The 24,254-nt window shown below is 42.9% G+C and overlaps 1 protein-coding gene across 2 annotated transcripts; it reads right to left on the bottom strand.

Annotated features, from left to right (window-relative positions):
• Positions 1-16,487: 16,487 nt before the first annotated feature.
• Positions 16,488-23,611, bottom strand: BTF3 (basic transcription factor 3). 2 transcript variants are annotated; one of them, XM_064176835.1, is made up of 6 exons: positions 23,464-23,611; positions 23,073-23,141; positions 20,243-20,356; positions 19,843-20,044; positions 17,368-17,424; positions 16,488-16,856 (listed from the first exon to the last, which is right to left on the bottom strand). In XM_064176835.1, the coding sequence occupies exons 2-6, from the start codon at positions 23,139-23,141 to the stop codon at positions 16,810-16,812; spliced, it is 489 nt and encodes a 162-aa protein (XP_064032905.1). In that variant the 5' UTR covers positions 23,464-23,611; the 3' UTR covers positions 16,488-16,809. The 2 variants fall into 2 exon arrangements, with proteins under 2 accessions (XP_064032905.1, XP_064032904.1); XM_064176834.1 differs by lacking the exon at positions 23,464-23,611 and adding an exon at positions 23,248-23,353.
• Between the last annotated feature and the right edge of the window lie 643 nt (positions 23,612-24,254).

The following is a 24,254-nucleotide window of genomic DNA, read 5'->3' on the forward strand; positions in this document are numbered from 1 at the left end:
TGCCCCTTGCCTTATCTCTACAAGCCCTTGTGAACAGTTCCTTCTCAGCATTCCCGTATCTGCCTTCAGGTACTAGAAGGCTGCTATAATGTCTTGCCAGAACTTTTTCCAAGCTAAATAGCCCCAGCTCTCTCAGACTGTCTTCACAGGAGAGGTGCTCCAGCCTTTTGAACGTCTTTGTCACACTCCTCTGGACCCACTCCATTAGGTCACTAGAGCAAAGTAGAAAGGCAGAGTCAACTATCTTGATCTGCTGGCCATGTACTTTTTGATGCAGTCCAGGATGCAATTTGCCTTATGGGCTGTAGTAGTGCACACTGGCTTGCGTCCAGCTTTTCAACTACCAGCAAGCCAAAGTCCTTTCTGCTGGGCTGCTCTCTTATCACATCATCCTCCAGCCTGTGTTGATGACAAGGATTGTTGGAATCTAGGTGTGGACCTTGCACTGGGCCCTGGTGAACCTCATGAGGTTCACCAGGGCCCAGTTCTGCAGCTTGTCAAGATCCTTCCAGATGAAGTCACATCCTTACTTAGTGTTATAGAATAAGTCAGGGTTGGAAGGGACCACAAGGATCACCTTGTTCCAACCCCCCTGCCATGGGCAGGGACACCATACCCTAGATCAGGTTGGCCACAGCCTCATCCAGCCTGGCCTTAAACACCTCCAGGGATGGGGCCTCAACCACCTCCATGGGCAACCTGTTCCAGGCTCTCACCACTCTCACGCTGAAGAACTTCCTCCTCATGTCCAATCTGAATCTAACCACTTCCAGCTTTGCTCCATTCCCCCTAGTCCTGTCACTCCCTGAGAGCCTAAATAGTCCCTCCCCAGCATTTTTGTAGGTCCCCTTCAGATACTGGAAGGCCACAGTAAGGTCACCTCAGAGCCTCCTCCAGACTTAACAGCTCTCTGAGCATCCTCGCGGCCCTTCTCTGGACATGCTCCAGCATCTCCACATCCCCCTTGTAATGTTGGCTACAGAACTGGATGCAGTACTCCAGGTGGGGTCTCACCAGAGTGGAGTAGAAGGGGTAGAATCATTTCCCTCAACCTGTTGACCACACTCCTCCTGATGCAGCCCAGGATCTGGTTGGCCCTCCAGGCTGCAAGTGCACACTGCTGGCTCATGTTGAGCTTCTCATCCACCAGCACCCCCAAGTCTCTCTCCTCAGGGTTGCTCTCCAGCCAATCACTGCCCAGCCTCTATTTGTGCTTGGCATTGTCTCGACCCAGATACAGGACCTTGCTCTTGGTCTTGTTAAACCTCATGAGGATGGCTTGTGCCCATCTCTCCAGCCTGTCCAGGTCCATCTGGATGGCATCTCTTCCCTCCAGCATGTCTGCTGCACCACACAGCTTGGTGTCATCAGCAAACTTGCTGAGGGTGCACTCACTGCCACTATGTTACCTGTTATCTGCAAACTTGGAGGCTGCACTTGATCCCATTGCCTGTATCATGATGAAGACATTAAACAGCACTGGTCCCAGTAAAGACCCTTGAGGGACATCGAATCCATATGTCTCCAGTTTGGAGAGAAGGATATTGTCAGGCACCACATTAACAGCCTTGCGGAAGTCCAGATAGATGACCTCCACTGTCATTCCCTTGTCCACCAATGTCATCACTCCATTGTAGAAAGCCACTAGGCTGGTCAGGCAGGACGTGCCCTGAGTAAAGCCAGGCTGGCTGTCTTGAACCACCTCCCTGTCCTCCATGTGCCTTAATACAGCTTCTAGGAGGATGTGTTCCATGGTCTTCCCAGGCATAGAGGTAAGACTGAAAAGATGTTAATTCCTAGGGTCCTGCTTCTATCCTTTTTACACAGGAGTGCAATGTTTCCCTTCTTTGAGTCACTGGGAACTTCACCTGACTGCTAGGACAGCAGTGTGCCCAGGTGGCCAAGAGAGCCAGTGGCATCCTGGCCTGCATCAGGAATGGTGTGGTCAGCAGGAGCAGGGAGGTCATTCTGCCCCTGTACTCTGCACTGGTTAGACCTCACCTTGAGTACTGTGTTCAGTTCTGGGCCCCCCAGTTTAGGAAGGACACTGAGATGCTTGAGCGTGTCCAGAGAAGGGCGACGAGGCTGGCGAGAGGCCTTGAGCACAGCCCTACAAGGAGAGGCTGAGGGAGCTGGGATTGTTTAGCCTGGAGAAGAGGAGGCTCAGGGGTGACCTTATTGCTGTCTACAACTACCTGAGGGGTGGTTGTGGCCAGGAGGAGGTTGCTCTCTTCTCTTAGGTGGCCAGCACCAGAACAAGAGGACACAGCCTCAGGCTGTGCCAGGGGAGATTTAGGCTGGAGGTGAGGAGAAAGTTCTTCACTGAGAGAGTCATTGGACACTGGAATGGGCTGCCCGGGGAGGTGGTGGAGTCGCCGTCCCTGGGGCTGTTCAAGGCAAGGTTGGACGTGGCACTTGGTGCCATGGTCTAGCCTTGAGCTCTGTGGTAAAGGGTTGGACTTGATGATCTGTGAGGTCTCTTCCAACCTTGGTGGTACTGTGATACTGTGATACTGTGACTTTTGAAGTATCATGGAGAGAGGGTGGCTTGGCAACTGTATCAGCCAATTGCCTCAGGGCTCTCAGATGCATCTCATCAGGTCCCATAGGCTCGTGTGTGTTCAGGTTGCTCAGGCGGATGAGCCTTGTCTTCATCTACTGTGGGAGGGCCTTTGGCCCCCAGTCATCCTCCTGTGGTCCTTTGACTTGGAAGGTGACCACATATCCCACGAAAGTGAGTAGAAAGGTGAAGATGGGCATCTTTCAGAAGCAATTTCTGGTATTAAGAGCCCTTTCCAAAGCTTAACTCTGTTGCTAAGGCAATGAACATGGAATTAAGTTTTCTATGGCTCTTGTGAGTGCCCTAGAGGAACAGCCAGCAGAACTTCATAAGCTATGACTCAGACACTGTTGAGGAAAACCTACAGACTTAGCACATTGAACAGGGGCAGGGACATCTATGCAAAAGAAAAGCTTTATTCACTGGAAAATTAAAAATCACATTAAGAAAGCAGAGACAACTGTGGATTACGCAATATTAACTGCATGCATCACTCCACATACTTTGTGTTTCTCTTGAGACACAGAGATGCTTCTCTTGGCGTACATACTTCTCAGTAGTCAGTTTTCTTTGTTTATAGCAGTAACATTTTAAAGCCCCTGATTCAGCCTTGAGAGGTGTTTCGAAATGTTATTAGCCTGTGGATTTTGATGGAGGGAACACTTTCTGCAGCCTCTGATGGCAGAGAGAAGACACTAAGAGTCACCTCTGAACCACATCAAATGGATCTGCTTCCTTGCCCCTGCATGCCACAAGAGTGTGACAATTCTGCAGTCAGAATCTTAATTCCCAGCAGATTCTCTCCAAACTTTGCAGCAAAAAAAGCTCTTGCCAATGTAATTCCTCACAGGAATGTTATTTTACAGGTGAACTTGAATGGCAGCATACTGTTTCACTATTTGCAAACAAGTTAAGGAAAATAAAAAATGTTTCTTTAAATATATGGATGGCAAGAGAAGGGCCAAGGACAACCTCCAGTCCTTGTTAGATAGAGAGGGGAACATAGTGACAAAGGATGAGGAAAAGGCAGAGGTGCTTAACACCTTCTTTGCCTCAATCTTCAATAGTGGGACAGGTTGTTTCCAGGACAGCTGGACTCCTGAAGTGGCAGATGGAGTCAGGGACCAGTATAGTCCTCCTCTAATCCATGAGGAAGAAGTAAGGGACCTGCTGAGACACTTGGATCCCCACAAGTCCATGGGACCAGATGGGATCCACCCTAGGGTTCTGAGAGAGCTGGCAGCTGAGCCGGCCAAGCCACTCTCCATCATTTATCAGCAGTCCTGGCTCACTGGAGAGGTCCCTGAAGACTGGAAGCTACCAATGTGATACCCATCCACAAGAAGGGTCATAAGGAGGAGCCAGAAAACTACAGACCTGTGAGCCTGACCTCAGTGCCAGGCAAGGGCATGGAACAGGTCATCTTGGGTGCCATCACAAAGCACCTACAGGATGGCCAAGGGATCAGGCCCAGCCAGCATGGGTTTAGGAAGGGCAGGTCCTGTCTCACCAACCTGATCTCCTTTTATGATCAGGTTACCTGCCTGGTGAATGTGGGGCAGGCTGTGGATGTAGTCTACCTGGACTTCAGCAAAGCCTTTGACACTGTCTGCCACAAGAAGCTCCTAGCCAAGCTGGCAGCTCATGGCTTGGACAGATTCACTCTGTGCTGGGTCAAGAACTGGCTGGATGGCAGAGCCCAGAGAGTGGTGGTGAATGGTGCCACATCCAGTTGGCAGCCAGTCACTAGTGGTGTTCCCCAAGGATCAGTGCTGGGCCCAGTCCTGTTCAATATCTTTATTGATGATCTGGATGAGGGCATTGAGTCCAGCATCAGTAAGTTTGCAGATGACACCAAGCTAGGAGCAGACTTTGATCTGTTGGAAGGTAGGAGAGCCCTGCAGAGGGACCTGGACAGGCTGGATGGGTGGGCAGAGGCCAATGGGATGAGATTTAACAAGGCCAAGTGCAGGGTTCTGCATTTTGGCCACAATAACCCCAAGCAGTGCAACAGGCTGGGGACAGTGGCTGGAGAGCAGCCAGGAAGAAAGGGACCTGGGGGTACCGGTGGATAGTAGGCTGAAGATGAGCCAGCAGTGTGCCCAGGTGGCCAAGAGAGCCAATGGCATCCTGGCCTGCATCAGGAACAGTGTGGCCAGTAGGATACGGGAGGTTATTCTGCCCCTGTACTCAGCACTGGTCAGGCCACACCTTGAGTGCTGTGTCCAGTTCTGGGCCCCTCAATTCAAGAGAGATGTTGAGGTGCTGGAACGTGTCCAGAGAAGGGCGATGAAGCTGGTGAGGGGCCTGGAGCACAAATCCTATGAGGAGAGGCTGAGGGAGCTGGGGGTGTTTAGCCTGGAGGAGGCTCAGGGGTGACCTCATTGCTGTCTACAGCTACCTGAAGGGACATTGTAGCCAGGTAGGGGGTGGCCTCTTCTCCCAGGCAACCAGCAACAGAACAAGGGGACACAGTCTCAAGTTGTGCCAGGGGAAAGTATAGGCTGGATGTTAGGAGGAAGTTCTTCCCAGAGAGAGTGATTGGCATTGGAATGGGCTGCCCAGGGAGGTGGTGGAGGCACCGTCCCTGGAGGTGTTCAAGAAAACACTGGATGAGGCACTTAGTGCCATGGTTTAGTTGACTGGCTGGGGGACAGGTTGGAATGGATGATCTTGGAGGTCTCTTCCAGCCTGGTTGATTCTATGATTCTAAGTCACTTTTTCTGGTTAACTAAACCTCTGGCGGTTTTAGTGTGTAGCATGTGATCACAGGTGTCCTGAGCTCTGCCTCATACAGCACAGTAACTACCACTGCTCCATGCAGCAGTAGCAGCAGCCAAATGCTTCAGAGGTGCACAAAGTCTTGGCCCCACTCATTTGCATAAATAGGACAGAGTGCTCCGCAAAGTCAAATAGAAGGATACACAAGGGACAAATGTCAGTCTGCACTGCAGTAGGTATGGCTTGTGTTAGAACTAGCCTTTATTCACAGCTGGACAGAGAGGCAAAGAGGCTTTACCTTTCTGATAGGGAGGGACATGAAAGCTGAAGAAGCAAGCAGCTCCCTCTATAGAGGGCAGTAACTTTCAGTGTGTTTCTACCACGGAGAACACAGTATTTTACACATCTACTTTGTAACTGCTCAAAGAAAGTCTGCTTTCTCACAGGCAACGAGAGAGAAATTGAACCAATGAAGACACTGAATAACCACAGATTGTTAATATTAAATTAAGGTGCTGTTTGTAAAGCACTCTTAAAGGACTATAACCAAGTAACCCCTGCTCTTGACACCTCATAAGGTGGTTTAGGTAACACCACTTTGTAAGGCAAACAGCCATTCTCTGGCACCAAGTGGGTCACATCTTTGTTCCAACTCCCCACATTATCAGGCCCCATGCACCAAGTACATACACCAAACCAATTTATTCTTCTTCTTCCTACCAGCCACAAGTTCCTGGGGTAACTGGCCAGTTACTCTCTCTTGCCAGTCTGGAAGGTCCTGGGCACTTGGTTCACCATGTTTTCTTGATGACTCCAATACTGAACAGGGAAGCATAACATCATGTGTAGAACCAAGCAGCTGACAATGAGAACTTGGACCAGCTTGACAGTGAAACCAGGACTGTCCAATGGCCTGGGACACCTCCACTGTTATCTTCTTCCTCTGAGGACTGAGTGGGTAAATAGTTTTGATGGGGTTTTAGATACTATTTTTAACTCCAGATTATTATTGTTACATTGACACAGCAAGCCATCTATTAAGATTCTACCCAATCTGCAGACAATTCAAGTAATTAGAAATTTTAAGTTCTAGTACAAATTTTGTATTGTTACTTAAAAACTGTATACACTGATTCTGCTTGTAAAAATCCTGTACTACTATAATAATGGATTCTGTGCTATACTAACATCTTGTTAATAAAGCTTTAATTGTAACTACAACTTCATGCTGTCATCACTTGGCCAAGGATCCCTAAAACAACCTGGATGTCCCCTCTGTTAGGTGACAGAAATATTACTTTAAATCTATACATTTTGGCCCAGACAGAATTCAGTCAAGTGAAGAGTCAATTATGTACAATGCTAGCATTACTATTTCCATGTAAACTTGATGATCACTTTGTAACACTCTTCCCTGTCTCTTCTGGTTTCCCTTGGGGTTGGTACTAGTTCCACTCTGTTGCCTTCTTTGTTCATCTGTATTGTACTTTGAACTCCCCACTTGTATTTCTGAGACTCCAATGGGATGGCATTCAATAGCTCCAAGTGCAGGGTGCTGCACTTTGGCCACAACCCCATGCAGAGATACAGGCTGGGGTCGGAGTGGCTGGAGAGCAGCCAGACAGAGAGGGATCTGGGTGTGCTGATTGATACCCGCCTGAACATGAGCCAGCAGTGTGCCCAGGTGGCCAAGAGAGCCAATGGCATCCTGGCCTGCATCAGGAATGGTGTGGTCAGCAGGAGCAGGGAGGTCATTCTGCCCCTGTACTCTGCACTGGTTAGACCACACCTCGAGTATTGTGTTCAGTTCTGGGCCCCCCAGTTTAGGAAGGACATTGAGATGCTTGAGCGTGTCCAGAGAAGGACGACGAGGCTGGGGAGAGGCCTCGAGCACAGCCCTACGAGGAGAGGCTGAGGGAGCTGGGATTGGTTAGCCTGGAGAAGAGGAGGCTCGGGGGAGACCTTATTGCTGTCTACAACTACCTGAGGGGTGGTTGTGGCCAGGAGGAGGTTGCTCTCTTCTCTCAGGTGGCCAGCACCAGAACAAGAGGACACAGCCTCAGGCTGCGCCAGGGGAGATTTAGGCTGGAGGTGAGGAGAAAGTTCTTCACTGAGAGAGTCATTGGACACTGGAATGGGCTGCCCGGGGAGGTGGTGGAGTCGCCGTCCCTGGAGGTGTTCAAGGCAAGATTGGACGTGGCACTTGGTGCCATGGTCTAGCCTTGAGCTCTGTGGTAAAGGGTTGGACTTGATGATCTGTGAGGTCTCTTCCAGCCCTGATGATACTGTGAAGTTACAAAAAATAGCAAGCTCCTGCCAGACCTTCCCAGGGTAAAGTCTCACCTCCCTTCAGCCTCCTCTGGGTTCAATCTTTGTATAGGGTAAAAAAACCCAAACAAAAAAAACCAACTACCAAAACCAGTATCTTACACTTTCTCATGCCATGAAGGGAGCCATGGGATCACAGATAGAACCTCTACTTGCCACCTTTTCCAAGATTAATGCAAGGTGATCACACATCCTCACTGTGGCACCAGAAGGAAATTCTGTCTCAGGTCTACAATGCAAGACTGCCCCCATAGCACCTTTTTTTCAGTAATTCATCTGTTGCTATCCCAGTGGTATCCTGCAGAAAAAAATACTCTAACTCCAAGGAGATGGAAATCAGCCACTGAACCTTATTGTTACTTGGCTGAGAAAGAACACAGACAATATTCCACTCATGACATGCAACCACACTTTGGATTTCTAAAGCTATTTTACTGTGCCTTGGCCCTACATTCTAACAGTAACTTTCAAGCAATTCTGAAACTCACTTCTTTAAACTCTGGTGATGCCACTCATGACCTGAAAAGACAGCTGTACACTAAGGCCAAGAGTACTATTTTTTGCCTTTTTTTCCCCCCACCACGGTAGTTTTTTAACAGTAGTTGGAATAAAAATTGTCATTAAGTAGAGCAACCATGGTAGTTTATTATAATTCTAGGTAACATTCCACATAAGCACTTCACATACACAGCTAGAGCTAATCCCTATCATGAACCAGATGGAACTCCATATTCTTATGAAAGGGTAGGAAAAAAAAAGAAAAAATACTTTATTTACTGGGATAACAGACTAAAAGTCTGTTCTGTGTTTTTTCCCTAGGAAGCTGATTGTTAGAGGCATTTCAACAGAGTTTTTTCTGATCATTGTGGACCAGGCTTTTCCTTTACAACGAGAGTATAAATCACTGGAGTGCAGACACAGTCCGTTACTAGAACAGTCATCATTAGTATTGTTATAGCAGTTCCGCTTGCATGCACCTCCTGCTGTGCAGCACATAATGCTTTCAGGAAGTACACTGTGCTGTCTGGCAATGAATGTGTAACTGGATGAATTAGAAATCCAGTCACTTGGAACTTTGAAGATCAAAGATGTTGTTACGAGTTAGTCCTAGGAATGACGTCTGAATAGATCTTTCTGTTGAGGGTGATTTGTCACCAAAGTAAGCTAGCAGCTCTTCAGGCATACAGGACTGTAACGCATGTCAGTCAGTCTTCAGTGGATGAGCAGTGATGAAGCCAGCCATGCATGCAGAAATCAGAAGGGAAGGTTGCAGAGCCCAACAGAAAGGGAGACGTAAACTGGGCACAGCAACAAGGTGGATTACAGCTTTATGACTGCACTGTACAGCTCGTCCTTCTCCTGCAAGAAGAAATCTAAGCAAATCCTCTGGGGAATTAAAAAAAAAAAAGAAGAACAACCCTGACCTGCACTGTGAGGAATACAATTCTGATTTATCACGTAAGCTGATTGCATGTGTCTTTTTTTTAGCACTGACATCAAAACATGGCAAATTCCACCACATGACAACCTTTTCATAGCCCTCCAATTTTTGTTGCACATCAGCACTTCTATTTCATAAGCAGAAAATACAGCTTATGGGACAGTACCATTTACATACAAGTTCCAGTAAACTGATCACTCTCAAGTACTTCAGAACACCCAACAGATTGACTCAACGTATCTGTATTATTGCCAGTTAAGAAGACACTGGATGATGTGCGATCTGCAGGCAAATTCGATGTGCCAGCACTTAGCCAGGCTCCTAGCATGGCTGAAAAATAAGCCATTGCCAGTTACATCTCAAAAATCCCTGCACCCTGCATTTGAAGCCATTGGGCTACATCTAGATAATGTCAACTGTTGTAACCTGAGAGGACTCAAAACAGAGTTGCTTCTCAAATTGCATCAGAAAACCTGTTTCGCTCTGCATCTGCGGTATGTCCACTGGAATTTAACTTACTGCCTGCTGACACCGTTTGTCAAACACACAGTACTTCCTGATGAAACTAGACAGCTAACAAGATGGGACATCATCGAAAAATGAAAAAAAAAATGTAATCCAGGTTTTGAAACAAATGTTAGCACTTAATATTCAATGTGCAGTTAAAATACGGCAATGCTAAAAATATGAGGAGGGGAGGGTCTACTCCACAAATGTGAGAGGCTGACATGCTAAAGCAGAATGACAGCCCATCTACTCTACAGTTCCTGATAGAGGTCAGCCTCAGCCTTGACACCGGTGTATGCATGCACAAGGTCACATATAAGCAAGTCTGAATTTTGTATGCTGGTGGAAGAAGATGACTTGGTGAATCCCAAGACCTGTAGGCTACTCCAGTTTCTACAAAGAGTAAAAAAAACACACACACATAAAAATATATCTTAAAGATCATCACCACTGGGTAGGAATTAGTGGAGCATGAAATGCTGCAGATGCACATGGAGATTGTTTATCCAAACACTGCCCCCAGCATAAGCTAAAGGCAAATCTCAGCAGCATGAGCTAGCTAGGCTGGTTTCATGCTGTTTAGGAGCTTCTCAAAACCAGGAAGAACTGCACCACCTCCTGATGCCTAACGCTAAGTGGTGCAAAGCAGCCAGAAGGAAGATAAACGCATTTTCATATTAAGTCTGCCAGTTTTGACATCAACCAGGTGCAAAAACTTGTAACAGATGCTTCACATCAATAGGCCTGACATAACTGTTCAAAATTTTCACTTAGGTTTAGGTATAAATCATACAAAACACAAATGTTCACAATAACTTTACAGGACAAGGAGCTTCTAGGCAGAAGCTGCCTCTCACCCTGTATTTTCATCAGAGTCATGCCTAGTGGGAGCAGATGAATCCACCCAACTATAACCAACTGAAATGTGAGTTAACCAGCACATACAGGTGACATCAAACAGTGTCAGAGGTCAGTACAAATGCAGAAGACCTTAAAATGTAGTTGAACATAATAAATATTGTAAAAATGGTTCCTACCCACTCAAGTCTGCTATGTATCACAGCCATGTTGCTCATGTAAGTGGCTCTAATAAGGCATTACCAGTTTGATGTTACCTCTAAAGGGACTAGCAGCAGTTCAAAAAGACAAGGAATATTTTAATCACCACATGCATTACCAACACCATTCTACTCTGCCAGTTACACTCAACAGGTGTGTAACACCACAGGTATCTGTGACAAACACTAATGTCACAGATCTAGCACAGACTTTTTTACAACAATCTTCACGTTATCTTTGTTCAGCACACTCACAAGTTAAAAGTGCATGCCAGAAGCCCAGCTGTATCTCAGGTCTTTAAAGGTGGCAACAGTCTTACTTGTGCATAGTTAATAGGAATTAATTTCAAAACAGCAGCCAACAAAATGCTGCTGCTAAGAGAAAATCTGACCCTCAAGCCACACTCAGTTACTTCTGCAACTACCCAGCGTGCCTGCTGGAAGTAACAGGAAAGCATAGCAGTACTAGACACAATCCATGGAGCTGTATCTTAAACTCAGATTTCCTCCTGTTACAGTAGGTACTTCTGTGCCAGTTTGAAGCAAGCTAGAATGTTTTGGTGAGAAGGATTACAGGCTGTGAAATGAAAACAATGTCTACTTCCCTCACAGGCTTGTTGAGATGTGTAAGAACAAGAATCAAAACATAGGTAAGGCACTACTTCTGCTGGGGAGCTCCGAGCTGCATCTCTAACCTCACCCTCTGTTTCTCTGACTAACCCACTTTGCTTTCTAACCCCCTTGCCAAACCTCCATTCTTCCTTGGGACTGGGGTAAAGTTAAGAGGCGTAGGGGGAAGGTGAAAGGGCAGTGGAGAGCCCCTCCTGCGGACTCAGGTTTCTGGGAGGGGAGTTGTGTTTCTGTATTACCTTTTACCTTGTATATTTCTGTACATAACTGTATATACTGTAAATATCTGCTTGTATATTCTGCTAAGCTGTAAATATAAGCTTCTACTTCCAGAACCAGCTGAGTCTAGTCTGGGTGATTTCCAAAGTGGGGGGCAGAAGCGGGGCCAGATAAAACCCAAACCATCACAACTTCAAAGACCTTCAAATCTTGTTTAATCTTACCACATAATTTTAAATACAGTGATAATAAGTAGGTGTAAACACTTGACAACTTATTGTTGGTTATGAAGCAGAAGACTGCTCACATGTATATGGCTTAAATTTCTTAGATTCTGGCAAAAATGCATTATACATTAACTCAGGTACAGCTCTATAGAGAGCAGAGGTCTTCAATCAGAGAAGGTTAAGACTCCAGGTGTTTCCTGAAAACTGGGAGAGTAAGCCAAAGCCTACATGTAAATTTTTCCAGCACTAAAAAAAAAAAAAAGGCCCAGCAAACAAAAAGCCCAAACAAAAAAAAAAGCCAATCCCAAAACACTAAAACACTATTCAACAGAAAGGCAGAATAATTTCAAATGCAGCAGGTCCTTCCACCATTATTTTCATAGTGGAATATCTGGTAGAGCACACTGAGCCCCTGTCTTTGTGAGAAAGTACTGCACTTGTTTGCTACTGGCAACTGGCCTTAGACACCTCTAGGAATGGAGCCTCAAGCACCTCCCTGGGCAATCACCTTTATGCTGAACAACTGTTTGGAATAGTAATATTAAATGTAGTGATTCTACACAGTGCAAGCAGCTTTAGAGAGACTGCAAGTAGAAATATAGAAGAAATAGCAGGAAAAAAGTCCTCTTTGGAGGTTTGGCAGCACTCATCTATCACATAGGTGAGAAATATGCAGAGCTAAATCTATTAGATGGCCCCTCATGAAGGTAAAAACACTTGTGATACTTGAGTAACCTAAATAAGGAGAAGTAGGTACCTGCATATTCTGTCTCTCTCTCAGGTTGTTCAAGAGCTGAAAGGCATCATAATAATCCTGATTTTGTACTAGAATGCCTTTTTTTTTTTTTTTTTTTTTTTTTTTGCAAACACAAAAGCACCATGTTGTGTGATTAAACTTATCTTCCACCAGCTCAGGATCTGAACAGAAGTTAAGACCATGTAGAACTCTGCTATCCACCTACATAGTAGATAATATGCTACAGAAATAATTAATACTTATACCATTATAGCACTAATTGACCCATTATTTGTTTGGATTAATTAGTAATGCAAAAGCTGGGCTGTAATTTATCTATAAAAGTATTATTAATCCCTGCACCACTCAAGTGTTATTAGAATGGTCTTCTCATTCCCATGATAGCCTCACTGCACTGTAAAGGCAACACATAAATTGCATCTGTTAAATCTATTTCTTACCAACCCCCCGCAGATTATAGCCAGACAGTGGGGTAGCAGTATTTCATAAGCTGTCTTCCTTCTGTTCAGTAACATTATTCTCTAACAACAAGCCATGCATGAAATGAAGGCAGAATATTAACAGGCCAATGAGTCTTACACACTGAGACTGCAAGTAGCTTACAACACCAAGAGACTACAGCCTAACATTGATTTGAATACACAGAAATAGTTCTAGTTCTGATTTTAAGAACTTCTAGATTTATCTACTTTTTATCCATCTTTAAAGTTACCTAGTTGAACTTTCAAACTAATCATGATAGTGTCCTGTGCTATAGACTGTTCAACTTAGCTATGTAAACTTTGCTCACCTGCACTGCCACCTCCTTCCCTCTAAAAATGGTATCCTTCCAGAGTCCAACCTCCATTACAGATTAGGTCCTTTGAACTATCACATCTGGTGTAAAATACCTTTGGCAACTAGCACAAACTGCTGGATGTATCCAAAGCTAGAGACCTGAAAAGGAGTAAGAGTGTAGGAAAAACAGGGGCTACATTATATATATGCAAGCCCAAATCATGTTGACTACTTGTATTTGAAAAAAACTAGCTTAAAAAATCTCCCTTTACATATACCACCAGTTTCCTGGTCATTTGGAGCTGTAATCCAGTGACCTGAATTCAACAAAGACTTCCCTGAAGGCTTACCCATCTATGCTGAATATTAACTTTCTAGTCTCCTTACTTGTTTGACTTGTTTTGAATTAATTTTCCTAAACAGGATGATCAGTCAGGGTCTATGTTCTGGCTTCTCAATCACTCCCTCCCACCTTCTTTGAAAAATAAACTTGCATCCTAACACCTCTAACCTTCACACACAAGCTTTTTTCCCTAGCTACTGTCCTCACTGCAGTCTCTTAATTCTTCTCCTGCCTCTTACAACAAATACAAGCTATTCTCTTCATTTAAAAACGTCCTTTCTTACTTTATCTGTACCACACTACATCCTTTGGGAAGAGAAACATCTAAATAATGCCCCACCTACAAAACACATTATTAGCACAAAATTTCCCAGAAGCCAGTGGGAACTACATTAGTTTTGCCTGCCTCCCCAGCAAATCAACATAGTAGGATAAGAAGAATCAATTTGGTATTTGAGATACTAAGCTGTGAATACTTTAAATGAACAAGTGATCCTCCTCAGTCACATAAATTAAATATGCACTAATTATGCTAAGTTCTCACTAGGAGTATTTCCTAAGAGACCTCAATATCATACGACTTAAATAAATCTGTCTTATAGAGCTTTAAAAACAGTTACCTTAAAACAATAATAGAGAACTTTTAATTTTAATACATGCATCACCCTAGCTTAGTAAAATACAAAACTTCACCATTTTCCACAATGCTTTTTTTCAAAATAGAAAATAATTTTAAACCAGGGCAAAGTCCTTGAAGCATATCATTAACAATTACAAAGATATTTCTAAATATCTGTGGCAAAAGTAATGAAAAAAAAAAACAAAACCTACTGGCAGTCACTACTGCATTGGAGTTCAGCTGTTCCAAAGCTTGATGTGATGGAGTAACATTTCCTTAGCTTTTCTTATTAAAAACAAAATACTCAAACAAACATTAGAAATGTAGGCATCTGTTTTTGTTTCTTTGTTGCCCAATATATCTGAAATGGAGATACAAAGCCATTTTCCTTGAGCAAGACTACAGATGTGAATCCAAAATGGTGTGACTACAATACGGTTAGATAGACATTCAAGCTAACAAGAAGCATCAACACTCCTGTTTTCAGTTTCTAGTAGTTAATAACAGATAAGGAAAAGCATAACCAAACTCCTCACTAAGAAAAAATAATCACAGCTTTGAGTCAAGGACCAAGCATTTAAGTGTCAGATGTCAAGACTGCTATAAACTTCCAATAAACACACTTCCTCTTAAGACTCTGCTATGATAACGACCACATTTTGATCATATCTTGATTCTCAGTTTGGGGATGCAAAGATATGCTGGTATTTCCTGACTGTGAGTCTATTTCCAGAGACATGTCACATGGCAGTTTACCATCAGGTTAACATTATTTTGCATTTCAAAATATACTGTTCTAGCAAGTATATTTTAAGCACTAAGCATGTCTGTTAACACTCTGCAGATGACCTGAACAAGAGAGTAAGCCACTTCATGAGCCAGAAAACAGTATGAAATACTTTACAAGAGCTACAATGGTTTAAAGGATGTCTTTCTGATGGTATCTGAATCACAGAATGAGCAATGCATTTATTGGTTTCTCACAAAACACCCAGCACATTTGACTTACCAGATCACAGGAGTAGCAGCAAATGGTAAACAAATCTGTAGAATTTGGGATTTACCTTTTAAAGGGCAACTAGCTTAAAGTCACCATTTTAACTTCAAAACTCAGATTTGCAGTTGTTTTCCACCTTGCTGCCACAATTCAATGAATGCACATTTTAAATTAATGCTAAGAGTAATTTACTGATGAAGTACTTGCAAAATGAGACAAGTAAACTGTTACTCTTTAATTCTTGCACCAGACTTTAGTCATGTCATGTTCTCATCATACTGCTGTCTTACCTCAAACCATCGTAGTTACAAGGTGTGAACAAGTTCTTCCACTGTTTCCCAACAGCAATGAGTTACACCACAAACACACACACACTTGGCAGGTCAGACACTGCCCCACCTTTTCCAGGCACAAAGAGAACTTTAGTGTGATGCCAAATTTACCAATTTTATCATGCACGCATCAGGACAAACTTCCGCATCAAGAAGTGTTTGTTCTAAAGACAATCTTAGAAGGCTGATAGTGGGGTGCTCTTCTAACTTAGCTTCTGTTATAGAAAGAATCTATCACAAACATCAAAGACTCACAAACATGAAGTTCAGCCACCACCCCTGGAATCTCCAGATCAGAGTGGAATTTAAGTCTTCCTTGTGTCTAAAAAGAATTGAGTGCTCTTTTTCCTCTGGAACATATAAATGCAGTAACATCATGTATGCCTGAAACACCCAAATATAATTATTTGTTAATAGATCTGAAGATGCTAAAAACAAACTTAATTAAAAGCCATTATGAATTCAATGAAGGCTTGTTACCCTTCCTATATTCCTTCCCCCACATAATGGACATTTTCAGGTAAGTAAAATTAAAATACTAGGAAAGTATTATTTAACTCATTAAATCAGTTGCACCCTGGAAATACATATTAAACACTTCTGCAGATAAGGTAACATTATTACCCAGTTCTCCCAAGATGCCAAGATCTTAGAATTTTTCAAGACCAAGTAAAATTCTCTCTCAAATTACCCATTTTATAATGATCAACCAATAATTATTTCTAGAGTACCAATCAATTTTTTTAAAATCATTAGCTTACAAACTTAAGAGCATACGTAGTCCTGACCTGCAAACAATGGGAATTCACCAATTAAGTACAAAATGCTACATTATGCAGGGAACAAAAATTTTAAAAGAGTTTGTTTTTTTGACAGCCAAAGGACACAGCAGGAACGCAAGACCTTTCAGCGTTATTAATATTTGTGGTCATTTCTTCCCTGCTTTCCTGAAAAGAAGCCACACCACAAAGTTTATCTTATATATTTATTGTATGTCAAAGTTCATTAAAGATGAGGTTTTGCTTGCATATTAGTTACTGAAGAAATGTGCCTAGGCAGACATTTGTTAGCAATCCAACTTATTTCAAAGCATAGGTTTGTTCTATCAGGCCACAAAAATAGTATTGTGTACAAGCAGTAACTAACAAGCTGCAGCTTCAAGGAGTTTCCAAATATCATGGATCTTGAGATCTCAGAAGGAAATAAGAACAAAATCAAAGCAGTCACAATAGAAAATAGCAGCTCCAAGTAGCTTTTTCAAGTTTAAACTTTATTCTGAAAGTGACACTTAGTTCAGTTTGCCTCATTCTTTGAAGCTTCATCAAAGTTTTCAACCAGATCTAGAAAAAGAATGTTGAAATTAAAGTTTAACATATTTCCACTTTGCATAGTTTTGGGTTTTTTTTCAAAGTTCTACTTTATATCAAACGTTTGCAACACAAAATAAGTTATTTGGTCTGTATTTTACAAGCTGTAAGTTAAGAGCCTCACAGTTCATTCTCCTTGCCCAACCAAGTCAGCTTTGGACAGCTCATTATAAAACACAATTCTGTGAGCACTTCACTATACCCACAATCGGGAAAAGTAATACTAAGGTATTTCTTCCCACCCTTCTCCTTGATACCAAATAATTATCTTAGCCACAGATATTAGTTCTACACAGGACAAAAATGCTAGCTCAAACAAGCAAGTCTATCATGGTGTTTGAAAACAATAAAATCATCTGCCTTCAAAAAAATCTGTGATAGCAAGTGACTAGCCCAAACCCTTATCATCTCTGTCCCAATCATGCTGTATGTTATCTCTCAGCAAAATGCACTTCCTTTTCCTCCACTGCATGCATTTTCTTACCTGGAACTTCATCATCATCATCCTCACCAGTAGCAAGTGGTGCTTTTCCATCCACAGCTGCAAAAGGCAAGCAGTTCAAAAGCACCAGTCAAGCTCACCATAGACATCTTTATTAGCTACTTAGTACTTTTAGAAAGCATTATCAAGGATTCTGAGCTAAACTGCTATGCTTTATGCAGTTCTCCTACTGAGTAAGAATCTTTGCCCAAACTAGGAAGCTCACATTCCCTTCATTTACAGACAATGCTCAAATAGCTCAGTGAGAATATGCATGCTAAGCCAGCTTACTAGTCACCAACTTGTATGTAGGTGCAGAGAGTGCCTTGCACATTGATAACTTTCAGTTACAAGTACAGAGACTGTTTTTACCAATTTGCTTTAAAAGCAGCTTAGTTTATTGACTACTTCGCATTTCTCAGGGGTCGAATATTTAATATTGTCAAGTTTTAATGAAAAGAAAGAATGTTATGATGCTAGGCCTTCAAGGAAAATGAAGTCTACCTGGGCAGGCACGACTAGAGATACTCAAAAGATACTGCTCCCTGGAAAATTCATAGAAATATGGAACTGGATGCACACTTTTACACTTAGGTGGTTAAACTAACCATGTGTTCTAGTCCAAATCTCTGCTACCTCAGTAACTTCTTAAACATTCTTACTGTATTAGGCAGAGTGAGTGAGACTTAACCACATCCACTGCAGCAAATCAACGATCACCTGACAAACTGGAGCAGTATAATGTTAATATGTATCTCAGGTCTCTAAGTGTCTGTGCTACTACTTTTATTTACGGCTATTTTCAGTTGTACTATCAGCCATCTTATACTGTCACCTGTGTTTTATCCTAATTAATCCTTTGTAGTTCAAGAAAAACACGAGGAAAAAGATGGATTCATACTAGACTTGTACACTGATTTCTAGAGAACCAAAACTGAAGAAAGCACAAACTTTGCTCTAAAAAAAAAAAAAAACACCTTGGGACAAGGTCACTGCTACCCCATTCTGTTATTTAACAGCAGAAAGCTGTTAGAGTGTATTACTAGTGTTGAATGCATTTTAGAAGTAAACCATGTTACTTTGTCCTAAACTGCTTCCATTCTCTCTCATCCCCAAGACCAGACTAAGTTTACTTCAGCACTTGAAAATGCAATCATCACAGACACTTCACTCCCCAATATAAGGCTTACAAATACAGCAGACAATGCTGGATGGAAGGTTTTGTGCAACTGCTTTGGCATTCACCCAAAGCAGAAAGGAATAGCCATTTATTATGTCATACAAAGCTAACACCTTAAACAAGCTTCTCTAATATTAAAACTGCACAATTTATCTATCTTGTCCAGAATATAATCACCAAAGATAACAATTTTAAATCCTCCCATTTTTATTTTTTTTCTTTTCTTCCCCCTCCCCTTTTTTCCATTTTTTGACATATCAAGCCATACTACTACCACAGAGAAGCCAATGGGTGACACTAGGAAGGACCTGAGCTCCATGGGCAAAAAAAAGGCATTCACTCTACCTCCTGAAGACTACTTCTATCAAGATTTTATTCAGTCATAAATTGACTAGAGGGAAGTATCACCAACTTCAGTAATGGAAATAAAGGATGTCTTGCTGGCAGTAAAGCACAAGAAGCACACAAAAAAAAGTAACACTGAAGTTCAGAACTGCTAAAAACTGGACACAAATATGTTTCTCCAATACTCTCTGTATCTAGGAAGCAGGAAAATCGTACATGCAGGACAAGAGGAGTATTCCCATTGTCAAAAAGCCTGTAATTCACTCCTAGTTCTCCCCCTCTAGTGGCAGCACCTTTTCCAAATACCACATATGTTCCTCCTCTACTTTTCGGGAAAATAATCATTTACGTTCTTCTACTAGCTTAAAGGTGGAAGTTTCTGTATCTAGCTTAACACTCATGCCAATCCTATTCACTACACTCAGTTCTATAAAAATAAAAAAATACATATTTCCTTACAAATACTGTGCAACTTCCTCCTCACCATCAAAAAAAAACCATGCAAAGAAACAGCTTCATCATATTTGAAGCATTAAGCTGCAAGGTGGCTGTCCTCAAATTCCTTTCTCCATTATTCAGTTTTCCATTCAAAGTATCCAAACAAGTGTTTGGATACTTTATTTTTTAAAAAAACTAACTCTTCCAGAGTTACTCTACTTAGCTTTAATGACAAACTATGTCAAAATACAGCAGCCACACTAAGGAGTAACTACCACAAAAATCAAGTCTGGCTTCAGCTTTCCAGTCTTATACCAGCTGCAATAAATGGTAACAGGTGCCTCTGCTTCATTTGGTTATACTCATCACTGCATCTGAGCTATAAATAAGACCTAAGAGTTCCAAATATTTATGAGCATCTTAAAATATGCACAAGTGCACTGAATTTCACTGCTGCTATACAAATAACCCTCATGGCAGCTGCCAGCATAAAAAGCACTCATGTTTCAACTTACGTTGCTTAGGAAGGGCTTCTGCCAGTCTCCTCAGACTGGTCAAACTGTCAGCTCCAAGTTGGTTTAAGATGCTAGGAAGCATTTCTGTCAGCTGCTTTGTCTCAGCATGACCAGTGATAGTGAAAGTGTTAGCAGCCAGAGATGCTTGAACTTTAGGGTTATTGAAGTGAATGACTGTCCCTTGGTTAGTAAACATGTTCACCTGCAAGGGAAAAAAATCTACTGTATGAAACAGTTCACACAGATTTTTCAATTTCACAGAAAACTAAAGTTTTTAAAGCTCAGTAAAGGCCTACTTATAATTTACAGACAAGTACAGGATGTTACATACCAGGAAATTGATTTAGATACATTTTTTAATTTCTATATAGAAAACTATATTTTCTTTTGAAGCAATTACCTCTTCAATTCCAGAAATATTGTTGACTCCAAGCTTCTTCAATGAAAACTGAAGTTTCTTGTCATCTGCTGTAGCTGTTCTGTGGACAACCTTCTTCTTCCTGCGGGCAGTGCCCTTGAAAAAAAAAACAAACCATTGCAGTAGTCTTCACAAACCATAATCCCAAGAGCTGTATAACTACTCCACAGCTATCTACAAATCATTGTACTTTTGTGTTACAGTGCACACAATCTCACCCCTCCAGCTGTGCTGTAGCCATCTGTCCTTTGCTATAAGGGAAGCTTTACGTGTTCGAGAAGTGGCATGGCTCAGAAAGCAATACAACAGAGAACATTTAATCCACAACTCTTAAAGTGATTCTGGACCATCTCAGAAAATAAAATATGCAAATTTACCCATGTCTGTTATTGTAGACATAAAACTGAAGATTAAGTAGAGTCAGGAAACTTCTCAACCTTAAGTACTTTTATATTGTAGCCAGATTTTGCTAACAGTCAGAGGTCATAAAGTCATAGGACACACATACTTAAAAAATTACTATGAGAAAACAAACACTCCCGTTTCTGCATTCCAAAGAGACAACTGCCATCTGGAATTAACTATCTGAAGAACATTTATTTTCAAAAAATATTTTATAAATGTGTTCTACATCAATACTTAAACATAGTATTGCAGGCCACCCGTTCAGAGAGCAAAACATGTAGAGGTTAAGTTCCTCCTACATGCTCAGAGCTCCAGATTTCTCCAGGGAAATATCTGACCCATATTATAAGATATTTATACTTACAGAAAAGCAGAAAGTACCATTCTATGCTTCTTTCCACATTTATAAGGTTTTGGTAAAATTTAACACACATATATTATTAAGGCTCCTTTTTTTACACACTAACTACCAAGGATTAAGCTAAATCCTACTCCAGTTGCCCATTTGCCACATGTTATCAGTAAGACAATGTGTTGCTGCCTGTGGCAGTATGAATAGCTCCAACTTTGAGTTAACTGACAGAAGTTAACAAACTGGATGGACATTTATATCTCTCAAGTAATCCAGTTACACCGAAGAATGTCAATGACAATTCACTTAAAACACTTGGAAGACCATAGCTCAAAATTTTAGTTGTTTGTCTAGAAAGCTTGATATTCACTTCCTGCTACTGTCAAGTTAGCACACAGAAGCAATTTGAAAACTAGTAAAATAACAGAAACAGTTTTATTTTACTACCTTGGATACACAGGAATTGAGCCACAGTAAAGCACACTAAATCTCTTTGGACAAACAACTTTTCTCAACACATTTTACAAAATTATGCCTTGGATAAAAGGCTACGCAGGAACATGTATCTCCTTTTTACCCACACTAAACAGGTGTCAAACTTCAGACAAACTGAATTAATTTAAATGAATAGTTGCTGATTTCATCTCAACAGATTTAAGTTTCTAATGACTAAATTTTTTCCCCAAACAAATTCTATCCTGATCATGCAAGGACATGCTGTTCGCACTGCTCCACCTCTATAATAAGGCAGTGGGTACAGCAGGCGACCAATGGAATACTGCAGACTCCTCTGCCACTCCTCCAAGATTTCAAGTGAGAGCTACAATATTAAGTCTTAGATATAATCAACATAAAAACATCAAATTTCACATAAAGTAGCCCTCCACCTAAACATCATATTTAGCTTATTTTTAGGACCTGCAGCCTTGTAGCAAAGGCAACATGCAACCTATTATCACAAGAATTAACTCTTCCCCCTTTGCCTTCTCCACACCCTTCTTAATTTCCATGGTGACAATGCCATTAGGAATCTCGGTAATAAAACAAATAATCATAATAAGACAAATGTTCAGGCATGAAAAGCATTTCATAGGCCAATATTAAAACTGAACACCAGCAGCATATTCTAAGCTTTGGTTAATGTCTCTGACAGATCTCTATTGATTAAAAAGCTGTAATATAACAAATATTAAAAGCCTCTCATAGTCAATAAACACACACTTGTAACACACGTACAATCATCAGTACAGCAGTTCTCCACTTAATCAGCAATTCACACAAAAAACACACAAAAACACCAAGATAATTAGTACATTAACCATTCTAAATCTCCATCTAAATGGAAAAAAAAAAAACCACAGGAATGAACATCCCTAGAATTTCTGCCAAGCTAAAGCACTGTTGAATACTTTGTATTCTAAAATACTGTGTATACACTTCCTCAGGCATTTAAAAAAAAAATCTCATTATTGCCTTAAAAATGGCACTGTAAGTAAAATGTTTGTTACCATATGTGTCTACTAAACATATCTATTTTCAGATACTAAGTAATCAATCATACAGCTACATATATTCAAATATCACAGGGAAAAACAGCCTTCTCAGCACGTCCACCTAAAATACAAGACTGTTACAAGTACAGAATTCCAATTTTGTCCTTAAAGACAGTAAAACAGCCACGGGCATTCTGAAAATTTCTGACAAGAGTCTGGACTGTAACTTTATAGTAATCAGTTAAGAAAACTATCTCCGAGCTCACTTGATGTAAGGTCTACTCATTTCAAATCCTTCACGTTTTCTCAAACAGCACACACAACAACAGCGGGGTGCAAGCCTGCTGTAACACGTTTGCTACAAACTAACAAGAGAAAAGGCTTGAGATTCGATTATTGCTGCTTGCACGGAACCAACTCTGGAGATCCCTGCAGAAGCACGCCTTCTGAGGCCAGCCAAGCCAACCTGACAGGACTTAGGGATGCGCCCCACCCCGTGCTAGGCCTGGTGTGCGTGCAGGGACACTTCCTCCCGGAGGCAGAGTGGGGAGGCGACTCCTACCTTGCCACCGATGCGCACTTGAGCCTGCAGTTTGGCGAGCTTTTCCTGGTTCATGATTGTTTCTTTCATCTGCGGAGACAAAAAGAGCGCCCGCGGAACGCAGGCCAGGAAGCGAGCGATGGAGGACTCGGCAGCATGGCAGAAGGCTGCCAGGGGGTCCGCAGCTACCCCTTACCGTATCACTTCCCAGAGGGCAGCCCAGCTCCGACAGAGGGGCAGAAAGGGACCTGCTGGCGCGCAACACCGCTGAGGCGTGACGAGGCTCCCCTCAGCCCCGGCCCGTATTCGCCTTATCTCCCCTGACCCGAACCACCGCCGCCGCCCACTGACCCACAACCCTCGGCCACGTAACAGCCTCCTCCGGCCCGCCCCACGCAGCCTCCTCTTGTACCTTCCCGGGGTATGTGCGGAGACACCGGAGCGAGAAAAAGAACAAAAGCTGCGGCCGAGGCCCAGGACCGAGCACAGCACGCGGAGCCGAGCGAGATGGCGCCCGAAGCGAAGGCACGGCGCACTGGACTGCGCATGCGCCGCCCTCCGGGCCGGCAGGGGGCGCCCTGCACAAGCACAGAGGAGCTTCCGCAGAGAAGGGCGGGGCATGCTGGAGAGGCGGGGAGGGGCGTAGGGAGAGGGTGTCGGCGCCGCTTGCTTGCTGAGGTCGGTGTGCGAGTCATCAGTCCCCTTTGCCCTGCCGTGCTGCTTCATCGTTTGCTCCCTCGCTGCGGCACCTTGCAGCCTTGACGGCGGCGCTCACCGCCACGGGCAGATCCGTCTGCGACCTGGGGGCCTTCGTCCTCCCCCTCTCTAGAAAATTACCGTTTCTTTATCTTGTCGTGCAGCGCAGACCTGCTCGTTGTGTCTGTGACCGTTCTTCTGCCAATTCAGCGCTGCCGTGACTCTCCTGTCTCCTCGCTGCCGGTCTGCGGCTGTACTGCTCCGCAGAGGCTTCGTGGTGTGACTCCTCGGGTGAAATCCCCCCACCACCATGGTCACAGGCAAACTGTTAGAGGACTTGTTCACAAAGCGTTCTGTCACCACCACTCGTGTGGCAGGCAGCTCGTGTCTCCTGCTTCACTTCCACGCAGTCTTTCTCACTCTGCCCTTGCATGCTCTTCTGTGTTGCCCGGTACCCGTGTGCGCTTCATTTGCGCTCTCTGCTTCTCTGGAGCTTTTCTTTGGTAG

Source organism: Pogoniulus pusillus, chromosome Z (genome assembly GCF_015220805.1).
Source record: "Pogoniulus pusillus isolate bPogPus1 chromosome Z, bPogPus1.pri, whole genome shotgun sequence".
Lineage (NCBI taxonomy): Eukaryota > Metazoa > Chordata > Aves > Piciformes > Lybiidae > Pogoniulus > Pogoniulus pusillus.